General features: G+C 42.3%; 1 protein-coding gene across 1 annotated transcript in view; it reads right to left on the reverse strand.

Moving 5' to 3' along the window:
* The window catches only part of YPEL2 (yippee like 2), a 51128-nt gene that overhangs the window by 22034 nt on the left and 2908 nt on the right, over positions 1-26186 (reverse strand). Inside the window, exon 2 of the mRNA XM_067565765.1 lies at positions 12709-13021. Coding sequence (XP_067421866.1) covers positions 12709-12825 — 117 coding nt within the window. The 5' untranslated portion in view covers positions 12826-13021. The remainder of the gene's footprint in view (positions 1-12708; positions 13022-26186) is intronic.

Genomic DNA, 26186 nt, shown 5'->3' on the forward strand with positions numbered 1-26186 from the left:
GGACTCATTCCCAAGCCTGTTCAACAATATGCAAAACTATAGGAGCCAGGCTGCTGAGCAGATTTGCACACTGCAGGCCAGAAGTAACAAGCAGCCCTAAGCAGATGCAATATCCTCTCCTTATAGCATTTCCTGTTATCCAAAGGGAGAATGCAGCGGAAAAGGATCCTAAACCCCCAGAAGGAGAATCTCCCCTTGAGGACACATTACTGGTAGTGGGAGGACTGGCCCTTCATTGTGATTCCTTAATACAATAAGGATCTATGATAGGGGCCTCCTTATGAGGCCAGGAGACGTGTCCCCAGGCTGTAAGTGTACAAGCCAAGTGATTTAAAACAAAAACAAAAAAAAAAACAAAAAACTCTGCATGATCTTTGTGGAGGGCAGCTTTTCTTGCTATCCCCCTCCTCAACCCAGTCAGAAATTCCTCCTCTTGGTATTAGAAGCAGCAAAAAACACCAGTGAGGCTCAGAGCGGAGGAACTCCAGTCTTCTAGAGTCTGCAGCAGATGCAGCAAAAAACCAAAACAAAACCAAACCCCCAACAAAAAAACAAAACCAAAAAAAACCCAAAAACCAAACCCACAGATGATTCACCACCCTGCAGCTCTGGCAGCTCCCTGGATAATAAATGGAAACAATATTTTATTTATGCCCAGGTCATTAATTCTAGGGTGGAGGAAGCTGCAGATCATGGGAAAGCTATTTCCATAAAGAAAGCAGCAAGTCAGAAAATTCATGCTTTCCCCATTGCCCCCTTCGCAGAGAATTTTAAACCATGTCGATTTCTTATCTTAAAAAAAAAAAAAAAGTACAAGATGGTTTAAAATCACCAAGCATTGAATTGCAATATAAACAGAATTATACAGGGAGATACGAATTACTCTGGACTCTTCCTATTAAACATCCAAGAGCTGAGAAAAAAAAATAATAGGCCTGATCCTGAGCACCATCAACTTCCAGAAAGGTCCTTGAAAGTTGAAGGCGCTCAGCAACTCCCAGGACCACTCCCAAAGAAGCAATTCCAGCCCAGCGCACCATAGGACCTGAGATCTAATTTAGGTGGTTGTGCCGCCTAACACTTATTACTCACATTTATTACACAGCTCAGATTTCACATTCTGACTCTTCCAGGAAGAGGCATTTTGTTTTCTTCACTTTTTAAATAAAGAATTCTCTGTGCGGGCAAGAGGTGCCAGAACTACAGCCCTGGAGACTGATGTCCTCTGCTTAGGTGCAAAACAACTACAGGATGGGCAGCACAAACCAACACAACTCCACCCCCCAGGTGCTAGAACTAGGCGTGCTGCCACACCCCCCTGGCTGGAAGTGGTTTCCATCATATACAGAGTTTACAGTCTGGTTCAATGACTCTCAGCACCCCCACTACAAAACCTGTTCCAGCACTCCTGCTCCACCCTGACCTCCTCCTGGGGAGAAGTTAGAGGGTAATGTACATCTCTCTGGCCCATCCAGTCTTTGGACTGAAGATGGTCAAGACGGTAAATAAAGGGAGTCCAAATTAATGCCAGTTGTGATGTGTCTATTTGTCTTGCTACGAACTGGAGTGAGATCCACCAATCTCATTTCATATAGAACAAAGTCAAGCAATACTACATATATTTAAATACCACAAGCTTTTAGTTAATGTCACTGCAAACACAGGCTCAAAAAATGATTACTTTCTAGAGAACTGTTTCCTTGTTTGTTGCTTATATAGTATGGGATCTTTTAAGACTACCAAATAAATGCAAAGCTCTACACATCTAATGAAAATAATGGGTAGGAATGTAATGAAATCGGGGAGACAACATTAACTGGAGGGCAACTGAAAACGGTCACCAAAATTGTCAAACCTGGGTGCCAAAAGGGGGCAAAGAAGAAAAAAATAAGTGAGCATGAGTTCTCACAGTGATGCAGTGGCAAATGCAAACTTTGGATGTATAAAGAGGGGAATAGTGAGGAGGAACAGGAAGGTAATTTAACTTGTGGTAAGATGGATACTGGAATTGTGTGTGCAGCTATGGTGTGCACATTTTAAAAAGAATGTTGAACAACTGGAGGGGGTGCGGAGAAAAGCCACAAACATGATTTATAGAATGGAAATAATGCCTCACAGTGAGATACTTAGAAAGCTCAAACTGTTTAACTTATCAAAAAGAAGATCAAGAGGTGACTTGATTACAGTGTTTCAGTACTGTTTTCCAAGGGGTGATGGGGATGAGTATACAGGGTATTAAAGGGCTCTTTAAGTCTATCAGAAGAGGCATAACAAGTACCAATGACTGAAATTAAAGCCAGACAAATTCAAAGCATAAGATATAAAAGCACACATTCGTAAACAATGAGGATAATTAACCATTGCAACAAACTATCAAGGGAAATGTTGAATTCTCCATCTCTAAGAGTCTTCAAATCAAGACTGAATGCCTTTCAGGAAGACAGATTAGTCATGATGAAATTCTCTGGCCCGATAGGTGGTCAGACTAGATGATGTGATGGCCTTAAAATCTATGAATCTAAAGCAAGGTTAAACATCCATATTTAGACACCTAAGTTAGGTGGTCTTACGCTGACATCCCTACACAGATACTAACATTGCACCAGGGGCCTATAAAAGCTGGAGTCCAGGAAGAAATAAAGTATTTTAAAGAAAGAAGAAAACTGATGAAAAACGACAACTGAACAATTTGAATTTCCCTGGTAAAAACGAGGAATATATTTTTTAAGTTTCTTCATACGATGGCACCACACAGTGCCCACTTGGCTGCTTCTAGACACTTGCTAGATGCTCTCTGCTGCAGATGAAAACTGCTTTGAGGCAGGAGCTACATCATGAAGGGAAAAGTCCAAGTGCAGCAAGGGCCCCAAGTGGTTCAGATTAAATCTTTTGTTATTGTTGAACACGCAGTTTTAATTCCTGAACCCTTTTTGGATTGATCGTTGTTCTAAACCAAGATGACACAGACATTATGGGCTTGCACCAAAGCCCACTGAAGTCAGTGGAAAGATTCCCACTCACTTCAATGGCCTCTGGATCAGTCTCCATTATAATAAAGGTGCAAAAGTGGTTACTTTATCCAGGAAGCAAACACTGGGGTTTCTTGGACCTCCCTCTGAAGCATTTGGTGCTGGCCACTGTCAGAGATAGGGTATTCGACTAGATACACTTTGTGTCTGATCCTGTATGGCAACTCCTGCTTAATGCTCTCCTCTAGGTAAGCTCTGCATTTTTTATAGGAATCAGTTCTCTCTGTGCTGGTGGACTGGATGGTTCTGGGACACCAGCTCTAAGCCAGTCAGTGTCAGGAGTTGACAAGAAAAATGTTGATGGCCATTTGAGTAGCCCTTGGTCTCAATCCAGATTCCAGCTCACTGGTGTCATTAGATCACAGAAGCCACAGTGGCATTAATTGCTCCCATGGGTCTCTTAGAGATGCCAAGGCCTGAATGGATCATGGAGGCTGAATTTCCCTACACGTACGTACTCCAGATCAGGCATGTTTGCAGGGTGAGGAAACATGTCTTGGTGCAGCTTGTGAGGCATTTATTCCAGGAAAAAATGGAGGACTTGATTCACCAGGGCTCTCAATCCCCACTACAATACTTTTCTTTTTCACACAACCATTTGGCAGCTGCTGCTAGTTTCCAGGCAGACAAAGTAGTTGGAGTGCTACATGCCTTCTTACTCAGGTATTCAATGACAAAATAAATACATACTTGCTTAACATAACGCCTGCCACCTAAAGCACTTATGCTGCTGCTGAGATGCAGAGCGCTCTCCGACACATGCTGCTGAATATTTAAAAAAGGAAGGATAGAACTCCAGAGATACAAAAACCCACCAAAGACACGCACAAATTAGTAGTAGAGCTCCTCATTCAAACCACTGTGCTTGGGACCACAACTCACACACTCCAGCACTTGCACACAATGTTTTGGACCAAATCTTTTTCAGTTTACAAGAAGCTGCTAACTCCACCTTGCAGGCTGCAATACACAGTGAACTGCATAGCATCTTCATAACCTTCCCGCGGGCTCTGACGCACCCATTTCCCTCTCAAGCTTTTGAGAGTGCACACCAACTTTATTCTTTCGTATGTATCACTAAGCAACATTCATAAAGTGCACTCGGCATTAACTATCTGCTTTTCTCTGTATGTCTGAATTCTGTCACTGACACTTGTGGATTTCTAAGTGATGTTCGGAGGCTGGTCTCCTCCCCCACCCCGAAACAAGAGAATGAAGGGAGTAATCTTAAATCCATGCTCGCTGTCCATTGAGAGCTCCAATTCCATCGTTAAAGGTATTGCTTAACAGATTTGGAAGAGAAATCATGTTGCCTGGTTAGGTATCTGCACCCTACATCTTGATTTTCCTGGAGTGTATGTGAGAAAAAGCATCCTGGATGGTTGAGCAAAAAGGGGATCCAGCAAGAAGATGGCAACCTAGAGCTGATCAGAATTTTCTAAGGAAACATTTCTTGAAATCGGAAAAATGCAGATTTGTCAAAACCAAAACTGTTGGCAGGTGTTTGAAAAAATTTTGAAAAAAGTTCTGAAATTGTCAATACATCTCATTTTGACATTTTTTAAAACAAAAAAGGTTTGTTTTCTGATTCAAAATGATTTGTTTCAAAATTTCAGTTAATTTACACTAAAAAACTCGATTAAAATTTAAATGGTCAAAATTGAAACAAAATATTCTGGATTGACTGGACCTGAATTCCACCATCCTCTCCCAACATTTTGACTATTTCATCCTGAGGGGTGGATAGATCTAGAAAACAGGACAGGAAAACCATTTCCTGCCCAGCCCTACTGCACTCTCTCCTGATGTGCAGATGCCCTGGCTGTTCCCATAACAGGAAAAGTACAAGGGCATGGGGCCTACTGGTGAATAGCAGAGATTCTATCCCTGAAGCAGTACATTCCAACCACTGGTACTTCAGATTTGTGTGACTGGTATCTAGGCTTCTCCCAATCCTACTTGGGAGTGGACAGTCCTGTTAAGACATGGACTGCCTGAATGTTATCTGTATTTGATTCATACACATATCTGGCATCTCTTGTCTGAATTCATCCAAGATTTGTCTGGAAACAGGCACCGAGTTTCAAACAGGTCGGTGATCTTTCAGGTGCAATGTGGAACAAAATCTTATCTATATAGCATATGAGGAGAGTCATTAAAAGAGCCATTCAATCAGCAATCTCAGGGCTCCTGCCACCAGTGGTCTAGGCCAAGACTTCTCGCTCAGTGATGACAGCAGTCAGGCATGTACACAGATGAGGGAGATACAGAGTCCCAAGTATGCTCTGTTACTAAGGATCCCTTCTGCAGCCCAGTTACCTGTATGAAAACCAGTCAGCATATATTGCACCTTTCTAATTTCTCCCTAAGTCCTTTACTCTGGATCAGTGGTTCTCAACCTATTTACCACTGCGAGTCGTAAATGTGTTATGTGGGCTGCATCCACACAGTAGATATACTATCTACATGGCCTGAGGATGTCACATGGGTTGCAGCAGTGTGCACTGATTGGGCCATGGGTTGAGAACAATGGTCTGAATGATTCACTGCTTCAGATGCAGCTCCCTATACCAAAAAGGAATCCTTCATGAGGAGTCCAGGGCAAATATCAAAGAGGAAACTAAACTTCTTAAGCAATCCTTAAGCCAATTTCAAAGAATATTTCACTGTATAGTATTTAGCACTTGGATCACAATACTCCATGAAAAAGAAGCTGTAGGAAGCCCATAAACATTCCCTAAATAATTCCATAATCAAACACATTTCTGTTGGATTATGGCTCTACAACAAAAAATGGTTGTGTCTCAGACACAAGAATTGCTATGTTTAGCTTGTTTTTTCAGTTCTTGGTTTTGATCTGCATTACACTGGACACCAACAGGTACAAATTAATTCCAACAGAAAAGGCTCATAAGCTAAACTGGGATTCCACCAATGCAACTGAAACAAAATAGAAAGCAGCACCACTGCTGCAAGCTGGAGATGCAGAAAAATTATATTATTTACACTATTAAAGTCCATTCCATAGCTTGGAACTCACAGCTCACTCAAGTATAATGCAAAAGTCACCCTCTCCAATCAGTTTCCCCCCCAATCAAGGAGACTAGAGAGATTTCCCTAACATCTGGTTTTCAATTACGGACCATGTTTTCCATAAAAAGATCTGAAAACTTTACAAATTGTGTGCCTGGGGAGGAGGAGAAAAATGAAGAAAGCGCCGTGTAATATCATATACATTTTTCTCCCTTTTTAGCAAATATCAGACATTGGACTAGACTTTCTAAACTGCAGCTCTATGGCATAATTATTATTTATATTACAGTAGCACTCAGAAGCCCCAGCTGAGATTGGGGCCCCACTGTACAAATCCCTGCCCCGGAAAAACTTAGAATTTAAGCAGACAAGAGAAGTATTATGATCCCCCTTTATAGGTGTGGAAACCAGGAAAAGAGATCAATGGACTTTCCCACAATCATACATGGAATCTGTGGCGGAGCCAAGCGTTGGACCCAGTTCTCCTGAGTCTCAGTCCAGTGCCTTAAGCACATGCTTAGAAAGAGCAATGAAACCAAAGCATGTGCTAAATCTGGCACATTGCTATGAGGAAATGAGAAAATTAGACATGCAGAACCTCCATTCATGTTAACTGAGACACCTAAAGAACATTCAAAGGAAACTAGCTACTCACTCCACCCAACCCACCTGATCACCTTATATTTCCTTAATCGCTAATAACTTTAATGGCCAGACATTCAAATCCATTCTTGGAACCTTATTATAAAGCAGACATTTTATTAAACCACTTTCTCCCTCTGACTATGGAAGAAAAGGCTAGGTAAGCAGGCAACATTTTGGTAACTTATTTCATGGAACAGCTTTGGAGTTTGTAAAAGCATCTGCATCAATTCTTTTTCTTTAAATAGCAATGTGATTAAGAAGCTGTCAGCCCACCTGAAGCTTACAAGGTTTCCCTTTTAATAATCAGCCATGCCAAAACCTACTTGTCAAAGAGCTTGCAATCCCCAGTTTTGGCAAAACCTTGTAAAATCAGATTAAGTTAACACTGATGATGAAGAGGGGAAACTATGGATTGAAATAAAACAATACTGAGATTCAATTCCAGCTTCAGCTTCAGTCAAACAGCATTAGCTAATGCTGGATGAAATTCAATGAGGACAAATTCAAAGTACTCCACTTAGGAAGGAACAATCAGTTGCACACTACAAAATGGGAAATGACTGCCTAAGTAGGAGTACTGTGGAAAGGGATCTGGGGGTTATAGTGGATAAACAAGCTAAATAGGAGTCAACAGTGTAACACAAAAGAGCAAACATCATTCTGGGATGTATTAGCAGGATTGTTGTAAGCAGGACACAAGTAGTAATTCTTCTGCTCTGCGCTGATTAGGCCTCCCCTGGAATACTGTGTCCAGTTCTGGGTGCTATGTTTCAGGAAAGATGTGGACAAATTGGAGAAAGTCCAGAGAAGAGCAACAAAAATGATTAAAGGTCTAGAAAACATGACCTCTGAGGGAAGATTGAAAAAATTGGGTTTGTTTAATCTAGAGAAGAGAAGACTGAGAGGGGACATGATCACAGTTTTCAAGTACATAAAAGGTTGGTACAAAGAGGAGGGAGAAAAATTGTTCTCTTTAACCTCTGAGGATGGACAAGAAGCAATGGGCTTAAATTGCAGCAAGGATGGTTTAGAGTGGACATTATGAGAAACTTCATAACTGTCAGGGTAGTTAAGCACTGGAATAAATTGCTGTGGAATCTCCATCGTTGGAGATTTTTAAGAGCAGGTTAGACAAACACCCGTCAGGGATGGTCTAGATAATATTTAGTTCTGCCTTGAGTGTATGGGACTGGACCAGTTGGCCTCTTGATGTCCCTTCCAGTCCTATGTTTCTATGATTTTATGAATGCTGCAATTTGTATATGTCCAAAGGAGCTAAAAGTCTGTGGCATTCAAAGCAGCACAGTTTTCGTGGTCTCTGTGCAATCTGGGGAAAGAGGAACAGAAGAATTAATTCCACTGAGCCCAAAAAATGGCACCCAGCCATTACATAAAAGCTGGTTTTCTGGGGAAGGTTTTCAGTGATGACACATTTGGGTCATTCTGGTTAAAGTTATACTGTCAGGTTTAAAATCATCCATATCGTCCATGACCCTAACACTGCAGATTGGTGTATAGGGTTTATAAGTCACATTTACCTTTAATTTTATGCTGCTTCTTTCTTACACCATCCTGGGTTTGCATGAGGAAGACAAGCAGGTCAGTTTCACAATCAGCTTCTCACATGCAAACATAAAAGGATATGAAGGTAGGGCTGTGAAAGGGTATGTTTAAATCCAAACCAAAAAAAGATTTGTCGCAGTTCAGGGCAACTGCACATGTATTCTCCCTCTGTAGTTCAATAAGGGCACCCACTCAGGCTTCCAGCTCCCCAGCTGTCGCCTTCCTTGGGTGGAGATATGCATCTCTCCCTCTCCTGGGAAATGCAGTTTTAACAAAGAGAAAACAGCTTAGGCACTGTGCACAGTGAGACTTCCATACCAGAATCTTTTCCAGGCTGCACAGTTCCCTGCCTACACTGTCATATCCCCAGCAATGCAGACTGCCTCAGCAGGCCTGCTTTGCTTTCCTTCCTCAGAGGCTATCAACAGCATGATTACCTACAGTTGAGTTACCACACAGCTCTTTCTAAGCAAGCACATTCATTCTTAAGGTGAAAGCACTACACAGAAAACATTAAATACAATGAAAGAACCTACACACTCGCCAGTAAGCTTACCAGAGATCGCTCCAACTCCCACAAGGACTCTGCCAGGTGAGCAAGCCTTCAAATCCCACCAAGTGGTTTTTCTGTGGTCACGGGTCCATAACAGCTGTTAGCTCAGAACAAGCACCCTCATGAATTCAGTGTCTTGTTTATACAACTTGGTTCTTTGATCCTGGGAATAGGTAATTTGTAGACAATGGGTTTCCCTGCTTTGCTTCAACAGCATGGGTCCAGCAATGGGTATTTGCATTGCCCTCCACCCAAGTATTTCCTAGGAAACCCACTCAACTAACCATTCCTTCTGCTCTGGGCTATTGTTTAAAAGAGTCCTTTGAAGCTCATAACACTTCCCAGGTTTACATTTGTCACGTCTTCCCCTTAAAGATGTTACATACAATCCCACAACAATACATAAAAATTCACATTTTCTCCTAAAATATTTAAACTTAATTCAATAAGGTTTTTCCAGGATATTGCAGGAAATTACCACATCTGTCACAACTTAGTTTTAATTTTCATTGGAAAGTTTCTACTCTTATTGGGGTAGGGACATTGTTTTCTTCTGTGTGTGTACAGCACCTAGCACAATGGGGTGCTGGTCCATGACCAGAGCTTTAAGGTGCTACTGCAATAAAAATAACAATGACAAAATTTGATATAAATTTATGATTTTTTAAAATAAATAAAACCCTTTTGAGTCTAAGCCATCTGACCCTTTCAGGCTTCATCAGTTATTTCAGTAAAGCCCCCGGTTAAGAAGGTTACTTTAAATATGAATTTACACCATAGACCACAGTGGGAACATTGGGGAAGAGACAATAATTTTAATGAATATATTTGCACATGATTAAATACATGCAGGCTTATTACAGCTACCATCGCTCCATGTGTCTGTACTTTAGCAGTCAGCATTCCTGGGTAGCTGTTATACGCCTTCATGACTTGAGCACTGATCCCAAGCAGATGAGATCTGTTCCCACAGTAGCACCAGCATCAGCTCTGCTGGAAGCTGTTCACCTGCAAAGCTGTCTGGCTGCATTGCACAATGGAGATGACTAGGATGAGGAAAGACAGAGCAATGAGAGAAAAGAAACAGCAGCTGACAGGGTGAAAACACTGGGTATATCTAGCACCATACTTTTCCAAGACTGGGAACCTGGTGTATCAATAGAAAGGTAGAGCCCAAACCCTGATCCCTGGAACAAGATTAGCACAAGCACTCACCCACCTTTTCCAGCAGAGAGCTTTGCAAGTCCCACCCTGAAATCCAGTTCTCATGATGTAACTGAAAGCTCAGGATCTCCATTCACAAATCCACCAGCTCTGAAGACCAAAGGCCACTTCAACAGGTGGCAACCATTTAAAAAAAATAGGACAAATGCTGCGTGAGTCCCCACCTTCCGCTCCTGAGAGATGCATTTTAAACCTTCCCAACTGCCTTAAAACACTGCCTTGTTAAGTGAAGACAGTCCCAAGTAGTTGGGCACAGAGAGGGAATAAATGGGTAGGACACAGAGACCCTGCATTGCTTTAAGAATCAGAAAAAAAGGTGTGTTGGACAGGACAGTGTGGGGAAAAATTACTCTGGATTAGCTTCCTTTTCCATGTAACGTTTTTATAGCAAGTTTATTCATAATACTTAACACTTCCACAGAGCTTTACATACTAATTCATCCTCACAACACCCGTATGTAGTATGAAGATATTACCCCCATCTTACAGATATAGAAAACGGAAGCACAGAGAGAAGCAATAGAGCTGGGTGTAGGACCTGAAATCCTGATTCCTAGTCCTGTGCTCTAACGATTACACCAAGTTGCATGTATTTATATTTCAAAAGCCTCGAAGGTGGCCCTCAGAAATGAGCTGTCAGGGCTTCCCATGGATACCCAGGATCTATCCTTTATAACAATGCCCACTGCTGTTGTATCCAACACTCTCCTCAAGATTAAACAACAGGTCATAACAAGCGGCCGGGCCTATGTTTTCCTCCCCATTTCCCCTGAAGCCATGAGGGCTTTGTATTTTACTCCTTCACTTTCCCTTCTAGCCTTCACCTCCCTTCCCTCCTCCTCGCTGTGTCTAGGCGTGTCTTTGGGAAGGCGAAGCAATGAAGTGAGTTTTACGCTTTTCCCTGTGGGCCAACGGGTTTGTGGCCATTCTAGTGAGGGACTCTAGCAACGCTGGCTGTGAAGCCCAGTCTCCTGCACATGAGAGCGTCCCTCTTGAGGCTGACAGCTTTATGGTCCCCAAAGATATCACTCCTGAGGAAGGTTATCATGGTCACAGAGTGAGAGGAACCCTCCAAACTGCTCAGGGAAGGCCTTGAGAATTAGGACAAAGGGTTTAAATTAGAGCTGGGATCCTACAGGGAGCCTGTATAGTGAGCAGAGCTGGGGTCACATTCTCTAACTGGTTGGTGCAGGTGAGGCTAGCTGTTCTGGACTAAGACGACTTCTTGTCGGTGCTGCAGTGCTCATATGTCCTTTGCGTTAGTCATCCCGCAGGGAGGTCGCATCACAAAGGGATGGAGCACCATGGCCCACTCAACAGGCAGCAGGATGGGAACTCCTCACCTAGCCAGTCTCAGGTGGAAGGGGGCATTTTTCACAGCTGTACATATGTGAGCACCTAACAGCAACAAGAACCCAGACACACATCCATGGCTGTCAAGCATTTTGACAAGCCAGGGACTGACTCCCTCAGTACAAGATAATGCATCCTAAGCGTTTCTGTGCACATGGATAAAAAGAGGGCACCATGTGCTTTCTGGCCCTCTAAACATAATATGCAAAGCACCCACATATCATGAGATCTAGGTTTGTCCGTCTCTCAAGGCTGCACTGTTCCAAGTGGCTGAACTGGTTTAAGGTCCTGCCGAGAGCCCATGCTGCAATTTCCTTCCTGTCTCAGCTAATAAATCTTGTGGTGTGTCTGCTTTTTCTGAACCCAAACTTTATGAGCTGAATAAACTTTATGGAATGCTTGGCTGCCTGGAAACTTGATGCCTGACCCCAGCCATGCACAATGGGCTGATAGCTGCTCCGAGAAGGGCTAGCAGCAGTTTCTACACTTTAGAAAGAGATCTCTCATGGGCTCATTTCCACCCCCAGCGCCCCATCACTCAGATCTCCTACTGTTTGGCTCTTAAAGATTTTTTTTTTTTTAAATTCAACTGGCCATCAGGATCCTTCCCTATGGTGACTGACAGACCAGAGCATGGGCTTAGAGCCACCCTATCATCCCACGGCTTTTCCACTCTTAATGGCTGCATTCTCTTGTTAAGTGGCCTGCAAAGCTGCAGCAATTTGAGCACAAATTAAGCAAGTGTTTGAGATGCTACGTTATATTTCAAAACAAGCTAGCGTGGAATTCCCTTACAACAGGGCCACCCAAACATTTCCATGGTGTGGACCAATTGTAATAGAGTGGCTCGTGGACACCTCCCCTTCAATTCACAACTAGGCAACATCCCTGGGGCTACTTTAGCAAGCGCTTCCATGGAAAAGCAGTACCAAGAAGAAGTTTAATGTATTTCTAGACAACTCTTAATCCAGTTTTGCAGCAAGAAACAAAAGGGGAAGAGAGGAAGCGTCATGGGACGAGACATGAGCTCTCCACAGATCACCAGCAAGTGCTCCACAGGCCACGGTTTGAGAACCTGTGCCCTAAAGCTAGCTTATTGAGCAAATGAAAATGAAAAGATCAAGTTGCAAGAGCCATCACAGTAAGACCCATTTTCAAAGCCCAAATTGCAATGCCAATAAATCCACACATTTCCACAAGCAGCTTAATTGGGCTGCAAGCCTCGTACATTTCTCAGATTACATTAAGGACGTTTCCTCCCTGGGAAGGCTCAACCTGAACATCTGTAGGGTGAGACTCTTCACGTACCTTGGAAATGAGTTCATCGTGATTGGCAAGGTGGGCCCTGCAGTGAATGCAGCTATAGGTTCTGTGGCATGAAGGCAGATAAGCCTGGAAAGTCTTGGACCTCGTCATCTTCACCATTGGAGCCACTGAACGCTGCGTGAACTCCGGGGTAGCCCAGGAGGCGCTCCCGCAAGAAGGGTCGCACGGGAAACAGCGGAAGACGCAGGTAAAGGCCGTGGTTTGGCAGGTGATGGGTGTGCGGCAGGCTCCACACACTGGTGATAGCTTCAGAGGAAGAGATTCCAGTAGAGGGGAAGGGTGGATTCACATGGACCTACGTTTAGAAACAAAGAATAAATAATATAGCTAATAGCTTCAAATTCACACCAGACAAACACACCTGACACACAGACACTATCTGGGAAGGGGACTTCCAGCAATAGCAGAGTTTGGATAATGGTCTATTGTTAAAGCATAGGGACCATGGAGGAGTCAGAAGAAGGCTACAGTAAGGGAGACTTAGTTCTATTCCAGGCTCTGTCCCTGATCTGCTTTCAGATCTTGGTCAACTCGCTTCTCTCTGCATTTCTTCCTATCTAAGGTAATCCAGCTCCCATTACCATAGTATCTGAGCACCTCACAGTTGAATGTGTTTATCCTCGTAACAGCCCTGTGAGGTACAGAAGTGCTATTATACCAGTTTTACAGATGGGGGACTGAGATACCAAGAGTTTAATTGACTTGCTTAAGGTCACACAGGAGGCCTGTGGGACAGTGGGGATTTGAACTTAAATTTCCCAAATCCCAGGCAAATGCTATACCCACTGGTCCATCCTTCTCTTCCTACCCGTTTCACCACGTGTAAATGGAGAATTAATAAAATGTACTCACCTTGTACGTATTGTAAGTTCCAAAGATGGAAGCTACTATATAAGTGCAAGGTATTATTCTAGCACTTTGCCCCTGAAAAGTCAGGTAGTGGCTATGCCTAGGTGAGAGGGCAATTGTTAGGCATGTGACCTATCACTGTGAAAACCCTCTCTCTACTATCCAATGTATTTAATGTAACCAGCTCGTAGCACAAGATCTTTCAGCAACTCCTACGTCTATGTCATACAGTATATAAAAATGGATCCTCTGCATCCTTAAATGGTGGAAAGAACATACTGTATGAAGGAAGCAGCCCTCCACAAAAAATGACGTGTGTGTTCTAGAAATTAATCATAGAATCTGGCTGCTCTTCCCAAGAGGATTTTTCCTTTCCATAAAACATGTGATTTTGTTGTTCTGCTCTTGAATTTGCACTTTGTGGGTCAGACAAATACAGCAAGGTTTATTTATTTATTTCTCATAAGCAGACGATTTGTAATGGAAATTCCTGCGTGAACAAAACAAAGTGGCACAACAGATTGTCTCTACACTGACAGTGGTAACTCGCCTGAAGCATAACTGATTATCTTCCAGGTCAGCATAGTGACCCAGGCTGGATTTATTCAGCTGAGCTGTTAAAATGGCTCAGTATAGAGGCACAGTACACCAGTTCTGCTACTGCGCAGACGGATGTGTTGTACTACATCAATAACCAAATACAGGGCAGGGGTGTTAGGCATAGAGTCTCGCTGGACCTGGACTATTCTAGGCAGCTGCATCTTTCTCTTATGCTTATACAAACTGTGAATTGTCTGAACAGCATGTAGAGAAATCATGAAGCTATTCAGAAAGCAGAAGTAGAGGCTTCAGTAGGAATGATGTAAAACAGAGGGGGGTACCCAGCTTGGGTGGTCTCTTGTGCTCCCTATAGCTCTGCCTAGTGTTGGTGATAGGTTAAAGCAGGTCAATGCAATGGGGCAATTCCCTCGGAGGGGAACGGAGAAGCCAGTTAAATGGTTAAAATGATCAACCCACAAAGCCAATCAGCATAACCACTAATTGCTAGAGAGCCCTGCCTGGGCCCACGTTCAGGACAATGGGTAAAATCTGTAAAAGTGACCACCTGTTTTAGACATCTGTTTTCAAAGTACGTAGGCTCCTAAATAACTGCTGAAACTAGGAATTAAGTACCTAAGTCACTTAGGCACTTCTGAAAATTGTATCCACCACATCTTCACAGCCATTGCCAACACCTAAAAGCAGAGCATTTTACCTGCAACCCTTATAGTAAATAAATACCACAAGCATCTAATAAGTATGCAAGGGAAGTTCTAAGAAACTCACCAATGTATGGTAAATGCAACACAAGGCAGCGCCCAAGAATCATGATTTCATAGGATTGGGGAGTGCCCAGAGATAAGTATTTATTGACAAGGAATCAGTTAGGAAACTAACCAGAAAGGTGGCCTCTTTGGATAGCAGCATTTCCTCTTGTACTCCCTGAAACATTTTTCTCCTCCCCTCCAGAAGGCAGTCCCTCAAGCAGAGCTGCCCCAAAGGCGAGTGTGAGAGAGAGAGAGACCAAAATCTTATTTATCCCACGAACTGCTGCTAAGGCATATCTATCATCATAATATTCAGCACGTAATAGCACTTTGCAAACATGAACTAATCAGATCAGTCTTTTCACATTAAAAATAAAGGGAGCCTGATGAGAATTGTCCTGACACAGAGATGCAGCTTTCAAATCCCACCGTACCTGATCCAGCTCCCACTGAAGTCACTGGGAGTCTTTCCCTTGGCGTCACTGGCAGTAGTATCAGGTGATAGTGGCTTTGCAGACCACTGACTTTTCCAGTGCTGCATGCAGAGTCACAGCACTGAATTTCAGCAGTCAACAGGATCTGTCTTTTGTCATAAATCAGAGAAATGAGAGGCATGTGCCTGCACATGCACACAAGGACTTTAAAGACAGACTGGACTGGAGAGCACGGGACAGCACTGAATTCTATAGTGAATTAGGGTTGTATGATCAGACCTGAATTCAGGATTAAGATTATACGATGACAGGAGAAAGACAGGTAAACATAAAGGGGGATCTGTTATTTGCTCCCTATTCCTTTGATGCAGGCAAGTGCAACACATCCCGACTTTCTTGAATTAACGGAGCACCAGCATTCATGGTCATAAGACAACAGAACCACCCCAAAATTCCAAACTCCTGATTCAGTATTTAATATACTATATCCTAACTAACAGATCTTGGAGCCCAGGATGTGTGAGCCATGCACCTTGCCATCCAAAAGCAGGAGACTAAATGTGCTCTTGCTTGGGCCAAATGCAATTGGATTCCAAGGCAAAGAACCAAACCCTGCCAGAAAGGAACAGATTAAAGTGAAAAGGCCAACTGGAGGAAAGAGACAGAGGAAAAGACTGGCAAGTGCTAGCGCTTTACCTTATTTCCAAGGTTTATACTGCAGCTGTCTGGCTTCTCATCCGATTGCTTTTAAAATCATGCATGTAAAAGACAGTGTAACTTTATCTCTTACTTCCCTTCTGCAAGAATAGTGGGGAATATGCTAAGGGCTGTTTTGTCCGTCTCTCTCCCTTACCCTAACGCCAAGTCAGATCTCATTTCTGACTGACCCCCTAACACAGCAGCATTGGCTCTGTACTGCAGCACTACAGTCAGAAAAAAAAAAAAAAGCAGCCAGTGGAGTGTCTCAGCCAAAAGGGATGCATAAACGATGTCTAGACAAAGCCTAGAGGAATCCATGACAATGATCTCCTCTGATACTTGCCTACTTTTCCTACCCAGGGTCACTGAGCAATTAGAACAGGGAGGTGTCACAGGGTGACTGGCACCTTTAAGAGGAGATTGGCCCAGACATAGCTGATCCATAATTACTTAGCTGCTTCCCAGCCTGAGGGGGACTGGACTAAGGAAGGCCAGGTGATAGTAATGGACACCTGGGCCTTATAAGAGGGCTGAGAAAGCTCAGTTTGGAGAATGGAACCACAGAGAACAGGTAAGCTCCTGTAGAAAGCCCTGAGCTAGTACTCTAGGGGAACCAGCCTGTGAGCGAAGTACTCCATCCCAAACAGGTCCTGGGAACAGGATCCAGAGGGTGGGCTGAAGAGAAGCCCCAAATGGCAGAACAAACTAAAGAGTCCCAACAAACAAGAGTTTTCACTTTTGCTACCCCAAAAGGGGTTACATTCCCCCCCCCCATCACTTGGCCAGAGGGCTAAAGCCACATCTTCAGCACAGACACCATGTGGAGAGCTGAGGGGACCCATCTCAGGGAAGGAAACTGAGGCAGGGAGTACCAACAGTGCCATTCTTGAACAGCTGGGGGTGCTATGAGAGGAGGAGACACTGAAATGGAGTTAGTCTAATGGAGGAAGGGAAGGAATAAAAATAGTTAGCCCTTATAAGCCCTTTCCACATCAAAGCATGTTAATGTTTATAACCTATCAGCTCTCACAACATGCCTGAGGTGGTTAAGTATAGTCTCCATTTCATAGATGGGGGAGCAGGAACAAAGAGTTTAAGTGAGTTAATATCTGATCAAGGGGCAGAAATTCCTGGTTCCAGTACTGTGCTCTCATGACTAATCCATTAGTTCTGCTGAATAAAAGAGAGAAAGTTTACTATTTTGTGAGCAAAGATCCTGCTAGGATTGTAAAATGGCTTTTAAAAGCCTCAGTCATCCCTGAATACGGCAGAAGTGCAGAAACTCTGTAAGCCTGGCTAACTTTCAATATAGATTTTAGATATGTTATTTACTTATATACGCACAAAAAGGTTCAGAATACAACACTGCTACCAACCTATGGACTTTCCTCCGTTTTGTTGGTGACGAGTACAGACAACAGAGCCTCTGTCTTTTCAGCCGAGAAAGCACTGTCACTAAGTTCTAAGAACCTCAGAGTACCTCTACACTGCAAAGAAAAACCCACAGTGCTGCCCCTCGGAGCCCAGCTCAATTGACTCCAGCATGTGGGGCTATACACAGCAGTGTAGCTGTTCCCATTCCACTGAAGCCTGGGCTCTGAATCCTAGAAAGGGGGTGGAGGGTCTCAGCCTTGGCTCCAGCCTGAGTCAGATCATCTACACCACTATATCTAGCCATGCAGCCCAAATCTTGTGAGCCCAAGTCAACTAGCCTGGGCTCTGAGACTCAGTGCCGCAGGTTTTTTCTTTGCAGCGTAGAAATACCCTAGGTTCCACTAAAATGTCACCTCGGAATTTGTGGAATAGAAGACTATGGTCTCAATACACCACGCCCACCATCACCACCGTTCTTTTCTTCTTCAAGCACAGCTGGGCTGTAATGAGTCAAATACCGTTAACAACGCATCACTGCAACCTCACTCACTCCAATGCAGGACAAAAACAAATTCATGATCCTAGGCCATGTTGGTAGCCACACAATCTAGCACTACTCATCTTCCTTGCTGATGGCATTTGCTGTGTCTGCTATTGGCTGGTCTCCATTCCATTAACACCTTTTGGTACGAAAAAGCCTTTATTATTTTAAGAATAAAACAAATACCGGCAGAAAGGTGCACACACACGATGGTCATTACCAGCCACCTCAGTGTCCACTCTACCAGGCTGAGACCACAGCAACAGGAGTCTACATCCTTCCAATAAATCAAGACTTAGAGCCAAATTCATTCATCGGATGGCCCATTGAAATCAGTGGAGCTGGAATTTGAGCCTGGCATTTAAATAATCAGGGGAAAAACATGTTAGAAAAAATTAGCGGACAGGCAATTCTGTAGTGTAACCCTGCAATACCCCTTTCTTGCAGCTAACCATCAATGAGATAACTGCTGGAATATGATATATGTGTGTGTGTTTTACATGCATGTATCCTTTTTTTAGGGGCGTATTGTATAATCCTCCAGGAATAATCAGTTAATGGCATCTCTCTAAGGGGGCTAAAACATGACAGATGTTTTGCTGAGCAGACTTTGATGTTTATCCAAGAGCACTCACGCCTCCACACACACCTCCAACCCCCCTCGTGAGGTTGCTCAACCATGCAAGAAATACAGTCATGGTTGGGACCAGAAAAGGAGCAACAGTAAAGTCCATGCCAAGCACTTGCATCCTTTTAGTTGCATGCAATATAATGCTGTCGCTTGCAGCATTCCACATACAACAGCTGAAAATATAAGTTTAGAAAACTGAAGGCTAGTTTCTCTTAACACTCACATCTACTATAGTTAAGGGGTCAGCCCTTTTTAATTTCATTCTGAGGAAGAAAACATAGCATGGAGACTTTTTTGAGAGGATGAAGATGATGAGAAATGCTAATCAATTAAATACCTTGTAGGACAGAACGCTTGGATACAGAGTATTTAAAAAAACCTGTCTATTTGGAAACCAGAGACTCCCTTCTTGGGTATCTCCAGTCATGAATATATCAAGGAGCTAGTGATGTACCTGCTCCCTGGGTGTAATTCCAGTGCAGGGAATCCAACTTTGAAGAGCTCTTTGTTTCATCAAGGTCATGGACTGTAGCCACCAGGCTCTCACTTATGTTTCTCTTTGACTGCTTGAGGTCACTCACTTGCCATGGATCTTTAGGTTGGGTAGCCACAGGATGGAAGCTATTTTAGTGCTGATTTGTGCACTGCCACTTAAAAGACGAAGGATGACTTCTGGTGAAGGCATTAGTCTGGGACTCAGAAAATCTAGGTTCAGAGCCCCAGCTCCGCCACTATCTTTCTTTGTGACCTTGGGCAAGTCATTTAACAGACAAGTTTTCAAAAGGCACTGAGAACCCAGCACTGGGGAAAAAAAAAAAAAGTCAAGCGGAACTAGAGATGTTCACGGGGGGGGAGGGGGCCCGGCGGGGATAAATCAGATCCTTCACCTGCCTGGGCCTGGAAAATGGGGATAAAAATACTATTTTTTCTATTTTGTCTATTCAAATGGTCTTTGGAACTGGGATCATGTCTCACCATGTGTATGTACAGCACCTAGGACAATGGGAGCCCCTCTCTCAGGACCACTGTAATATAAATAACTTCAAACAACATCTAGTAGCAAAATGATTGTTTACACCATAGCTAGCCAGTCACTGCTTTTTGGAAAGAAGCTGTCTTGTATGTGGCTATCAGTCATCAAATCATCTGCATACATAGCATTAGTGTTCTTGCTACTTGATGGGTGAAGTAAACCCAAATACTAGAATCAAGACAATGTAACATGATGAGAATCCAGCCAGCGAGAGGCTTGTAATTCAGATTTCTCCAGGGTTCATTTGTGATGGAAAAGATTGTACAGTGACAAGTTTGTCATTGGCAAAGCAGAATGTACATGCAACTGTACAAATACATTTTATTCTGAGGGTGGATAATTAGGAGAGTCTCCTTATCTCCAGCATCTAAGTCAGGTTTGTTTATTTATTTATTTTTTGCAAACACACAGGTTAGTCAAGGATGGGCCCCCTATCTACGTTTGTATTCTTTTTGGGGAAGTGCTGTGGTAATTGGTCCGTTTTAAGGCAACTCTTGTAATAAAACTTAGCAATTATATGGCACTTTCCATTTCAAAGCTCTTTAACATTAGTTAATGTAAACCACCACCACCACCCATTCCAGATACAGCAAAACAATACTATACTCCTCTGATTTAACACTAACATATGACTGTGCCAGACATCCACATTTTATGGTATGCCTGTGAAAGTTGTAATCTTAGATTCTACGAGAATCATGGCTCAAAATGGGACTGAATCTCAGCATCTCTATGAACTGGTGGTTTTATCTCGAGGCTGCCATCTTTTGCTCAAGAATCTGAGTCTTCAGTTAAAAAAATTAGGGTTTAAGTCTTATGGATGCAAAGACCACCTCCAAAATATGAACCAGATTTAAACTGGACTCAGCAGCATCTGCCTGAGTCTGCAGATGACTGAAACCATAGTTCGGAGAGGTGTGAACTGCCCCTAGCATGAATTCTAATAACAATCAGTTAAATGTTTGGATCAGCAATTAAATAAAAAGGTTGATATTTGTTCCTCTCCCTCTCCTCAGCTCCAAGGGCACAATCACAACACAAATAATAAAGTCAAAATATGTGGCAGATAGGCATCAACTGCTCTCCTGCTCGAGACAAACTTCAGCCGCTTTAGTTCTCTGGATATACCTTAGCAAGCCATTTCATTTCTCTGGACCTCAGTTCTTCCATCTTTATAGTGGGGATATCACCACCCATCTTTGTAAAGTGCTTTGAGATCCTCTCATTAAAGGTGCTGTATAAATGCACATGATCATTTACAGCAATTACGAGCTTTGCTCAGCAACCACTAGATGGCACTATAAAACACTTTGGAAATCAACAATTAAAGACTATTTATACAGGGCCCTAGTGAATCAGGGAAAGGCAAAATTCCAACTGTGTTGCACCTGCCACACTCCACATACCATAGCCAGCTTATCCAGAAAAGCAGCAGAGATTATTATTCTGTTCAGGAGCCATCAGTACTAAATCTGTCATTGCCATTATATTCATCATATTTTAAAGTATCTTTTACAGGGCAGTATGCCAGTCTGTGATGTATTACAAGTCTTCCCATCAAAACAAGACTGCACATGCTCCAACCATTCAGATCCTCTCTAAGGAGAGGTCTTCTGTGCAGACAGTTTAGAAGTTGTATTTAAAAACCGAGGTGGCAATTTAAAGGGATATTGACACATTAGAAATATTTTGTTTTTATAGGTGTTAGTTATTAACTCCTTAGATTGTTAAAACAAATAATTGAAAAAGTCTAATTTATTTTTCAACATTTATGTAGTTGCTTTACTTTCTACACTTTGACCTGCTTGGAAGATTAAAATAGACTAGTCAATTTACTGTTGTTTATAGACAATTTCCACTCCATTTCGCTTTCAGGTTCTCATTAGCACGTTTGGGCTGGATTTCGGCATTCTCTACATAAAAGCCCTTTAAATTGAAGTAAATGTCAGAATTTATATTGAGGGAACACTTATAAGTAATTAGAAAGGATTAATATATGTTACACGCATATTACGCACAAGTAGTAGGTGTAATTTCTGGTTAAATTTAAAACCTCATGAGCAAGTGTTATAGATGGTTATAAGCAACCGTTGGATTCTATAACAATTGATAAAATGATTAATAGTTGTTTTAATAAATGATTAACCTACCCTCTATGGATGTACACTTTAGTTTGTGTGTGTGTGTGTGTGTGTGTGTGTATGGCTTTGTACAAATATTTAACAAGCTCTATATTTTAGGCCTAATCTACTTAACAGTGTTCCATCAATCAGCAACCAAATTTTGAGGTAACATCTTCATTTTAAAAAGTAGGTGCTTATATGGCCTCTGATCGCCGTAGCACTTGAGTGCCTCTCAAACATTTAATCTTCAAGACATTCTTGTGTGACAGTTACAGATGGGGAAACTAAGGCACAGACAGATTCAAGTGTCTTACCCTCCATCACACAGGAAGTCTGCAGGAGAGCAGCAGCTGAATCCCCATTTCCCAGTCCAGTGCCTTAATCACAAGCCCATCCTTCCTTGTCTCACTGCATTCAAGAACTAAAGCACTGTTGAAAATCAAACTGGATATTTTTTAATGTGGCCACTGAATTGAAAAAACCAAAGTTACTTTGGAGATGTTCAATTCCGCTTTTGCACGTTGAGCTCAATACAAAAGACATGACATTGAAAACAGAAGTCATCTTACTGGACTGGCCTAGAACCTAGCTGCTTCCTTGGGTTTGATTCTGCAGCCTTACTTATGTGAGTAAGGGCTAGCAAGACCCATCCCTTTACCAAAAGGGCATTCAACAGCTTCTTTCCAGTCTCCGAGGAGCTGTCAGGCAGTGGCATCTTTGCAATGCAGAGAAGTCAGTGCAATTGCTAACGCATGGCAGGGTCAGCGAGCATTATAGCTGCAGGGTGCCCACCTTTGCAGGTCAGTCTCATCATGTCTGAGCCTAGAATTCAATAACCAGTTATGACAGATAACAGCCTGGGCTGCCAAACTGCAGGAGAAAACTGAACATGCAGCAGAGGTGCATGGCTGGCTGGGAGAAGGGATTTGAAACAAATCAGCATTTGCTTTTGCTCCTACCAGCAAAACCTGCTTGGGCCATAAATAAATAAAAACTGCAGGAAGAGAAAACACAAACACAAACACACACACACGCTTGTGTAATGTTAAACTAGCCCTTAATCTGAACTGGCTAAACTTGACAAAACTTCAGGAGACTAAAGTGAGATAAGGAAGCAACCACTCAAAGGCATAGTAACAAGATACAATTCCTCATCCCTTACCTAGATTTCTGCCCCAGCTAAATTGCATGTCAAACCTGTAATTAAAACACAGGAGTCACAGCATCAGGACATAGTAACATTCTCAAGTTATTATTTAAAATTGGTATGTAGCACCATTGGGTGTATATTGGCATTCGAAACAGTGAACAAAGACACAGGCCCTGCCTGAATGATTTTACAATCTAGGTTATGACTTGAAACAAGGACACCAAGGAAGAGTTCTTCTCTTCAAATACAACTGACCATTTGCTCTGGAAGTTGAAACATTTTTTTTTATTTGTAGTCCCAATTTTTCTTTCCCTTTGTTTTACCAGTAAAATAGCCTCACTTTTCAAATTGTCTTATCCCATTACGTTTCTTCTGTTTCTCCAGTATCTGAATGTGAATCCTTCCCATGACATCAAGCGTTGTTTAGGGCGTACGTGAGGCTCCACCATTCCGGTCTATCCTGAGCCACTCTTTGCACATCCTCTATGTTAAGTCCCATAAGTCTGATGGAGGGATTCTTTCAATCATCGCTGTTTGTGCGTTCTTCCAGCGGCCCAATGGTGTGCCTGCCGGGGCAGATACTCTGGCTTCATCCTTAATATGTCCCAGACAGTTCCATCTTCTTTTCTCAATAACTTTAGAGATAAGGAGTTGTTTAACTTTCTGATGAATCTCAGCATTTATTATTCCATTTAATATCTAGTATTTTCCTGAGGCATTTGCTTTTAAAGGTATTTAGATGTCCATCTGTACCTTTGGTGGGTTTCCAGCTTTTACATCCATATGTTATGCTAGAAATAATATTTGCGCTGAAGATTGGTAGTTTGCTCTTAAGTTGTAGATTTTTGATGATAAAATCTTGTTTAAACTGCCACTTTGCCAATTCTTGAGATTATTTCCTTCTGAATATCCCCACTGGCTTGCATGTTGCTGCCAAGGTATGTGAATTGACTCAACTCTTGTATGCCTTTGCCTTCTTACATAATGCTTGAGTTGGGAGTTGCTGGAGTTCTCATTAGATTAGTTTTTTTTATTAGCTAATTATTAACCCTGTCTTTTTTTAATTTTATTTTTAAGCAATGGTGGACAGGCTTTCAGTCTTTGCTTGCATCTTTGTTGAGCTGTCACTTAAGAAGAGCTACATCATCTACAAAATCTAAATCTTGTAAGGCATTGTTGTTAAGCTATGCAATACCTGTTTTGAATCCATCTACATTTTTTCTCATAATGAAGTTAATGGCAATACCAAAACAGGAGAGGTGAAAGAATGCATCCTTGTTTGACACTAGTGTCTATGTTAAACCACTCACTCAGCTGTGCCTTTATTTTAACAGAACAATTTGCACCTTGATATAGAGCCTGGATTATGTTAATTATTTTTGTTGGCATACTATAGCACTTCAAGAAACTTAATTATCCTACCTGGTAAATGACCTGCCCCCTAAATTGGAGTGTTTTAAGATTACCAGGACAAACTAATCAGTCAATTTTACATTTAGTAAAAACTAACTAAACTGATTTTATATCTGTTGATGTTCTGTAAGCTGCACTTTTAATAAGATAAAATGTTTACCCGAAATTGTACTCTCAGGCGATTACTGAAAGAAAAAACTTTTCATTAGGTCAAAGGGAGTGTTCATAGTAAGGAGCTATTTGGATACCAACATAATAATCCAATAGCATGTATACTTTGCCACTTCTATAGAAATCCTTTAACTGAAGAGTATTAATAGATTAAGTCTCACAAACACCCCTCTGACGTAAGAAAGAATTATTATCTCCACTGTATACAGCTGGTCAAAACTTCTCTGAAGGGCAAAAGCAGACATCCTTGGCTTCTGTATTTTCAGGGATATGTATTTGGTCTGACAAGAATAGCGTGGACCTATAGAAATCATTAATACTGCACTAAAACTCCACACATTTCTGGGAAGCTTTGTTGACCTGCCTCTCCCCCTCCGGAAATGCTGCTATTAAAAAACAGGAGATTTTATAAAAAGATCATCACTGGTACGAAGTGTAGTCCAGTTATGAGAGAAGATTGGAAGCCAGAATTCCTGGGTTCCATACCCATATATTCCAGTGACTCGTGCCACATAGCTTTGGACAGATCACTGCTCTGTGCACTAGTTTATTCATGAGTGAATGGGGATAATAGTATTTACCTACAATACAGTTGTGCAATAAGACATAATTAATGTGTATTAAGTGCCTCAAGCTTGTTGTGTGGAAGAAGTATTATTAATTATGTTATTTCCTGCAGATGTAAGTGGCACAGCCTGTCTGGTGACATTTGAACTTCCTGAAGTGAAGTCACCCCCCAGTTTCAAGAAGAGGCAAACAAGACACTGCAGAGAGAAAAGAAGAAAGTTGCCAGACTCACTTATCCCACGATGAACAAGGGCAAAGGCTGATGGGTGCCTTCAGACTCAGAGGTCATATCTAGTAGTTCACCAGGGAAACATTTTTGTAATCTCTATCCCCACACAAGAGAACTGATTACAGTTTTTCTTCCACTAGCGAGACAGAGAGGGCACCAGATCCTCAACTGGTGTAAAAGTCATCGTAGCTCCACTGAAGTCAATGGAGACGTGCTGATTTACACCAGCTGAGAATCTGGCCCAAAGAGGTGAGAAAAACCTTATGAATGCAAGAGATCCGGAAGAATCTCATCTTTGTACTCCAGACTCTTCCATCGAGATAGGAAACAGCCTCAGCAGAAGAGAGGATCTCTGGAAGGAAGAGGTAACTTTTACCCTAAGCTTTTAAGATTGTGAGATCTTTTGTGATTGTGTCTCAGAAAAAAGATAAGGGGAAAAAAAGGAAATCTGATGGGACAAATCTTCAGCTCGCCAACATGAGGAAGAAAATAACTTGAAGAATATCCGGATACTGCTTTTGAGCAGTGGGGGGCTCTGTTAACCCTAGCCATAACTTCATTGGCCTATATAAAGAATATAGAGCCTCACTGCTGACAGCCAATGGAGATCCTGCTTAAACTCAAGTAATCAAGGCCTGGTACTCATCTCCCATGCCACATGGGTAGTTTTCTGCCACTTCCTTTGTGACTGGAGAAGCGTCCATGAGTATGATGGAAGCCAGTGCCCAGGGTGACAGCAAGGAAGGAATGGTTTTTTCCTCTTCCCCAATCTTTGTCGAGAACCAGAACGGGGCTATGGAATAGTCTCCACTTTCCAAAATGCTTGCCAGGGTCTTCATCCGTGTGACAAATGAACTTAATGAAATGATTTTAGTATCACACATTCAGTGATTCATAGTGAGATGCAACAACACCTTTGAGAATGTAGGTTTACAGGTA

This window comes from Emydura macquarii, unplaced genomic scaffold, assembly GCF_026122565.2.
Source record: "Emydura macquarii macquarii isolate MOO-44397 ecotype Brisbane River unplaced genomic scaffold, CSIRO-AGI_Emac_v2 contig_2699, whole genome shotgun sequence".
In the NCBI taxonomy this organism is placed as follows: Eukaryota; Metazoa; Chordata; order Testudines; family Chelidae; genus Emydura; species Emydura macquarii.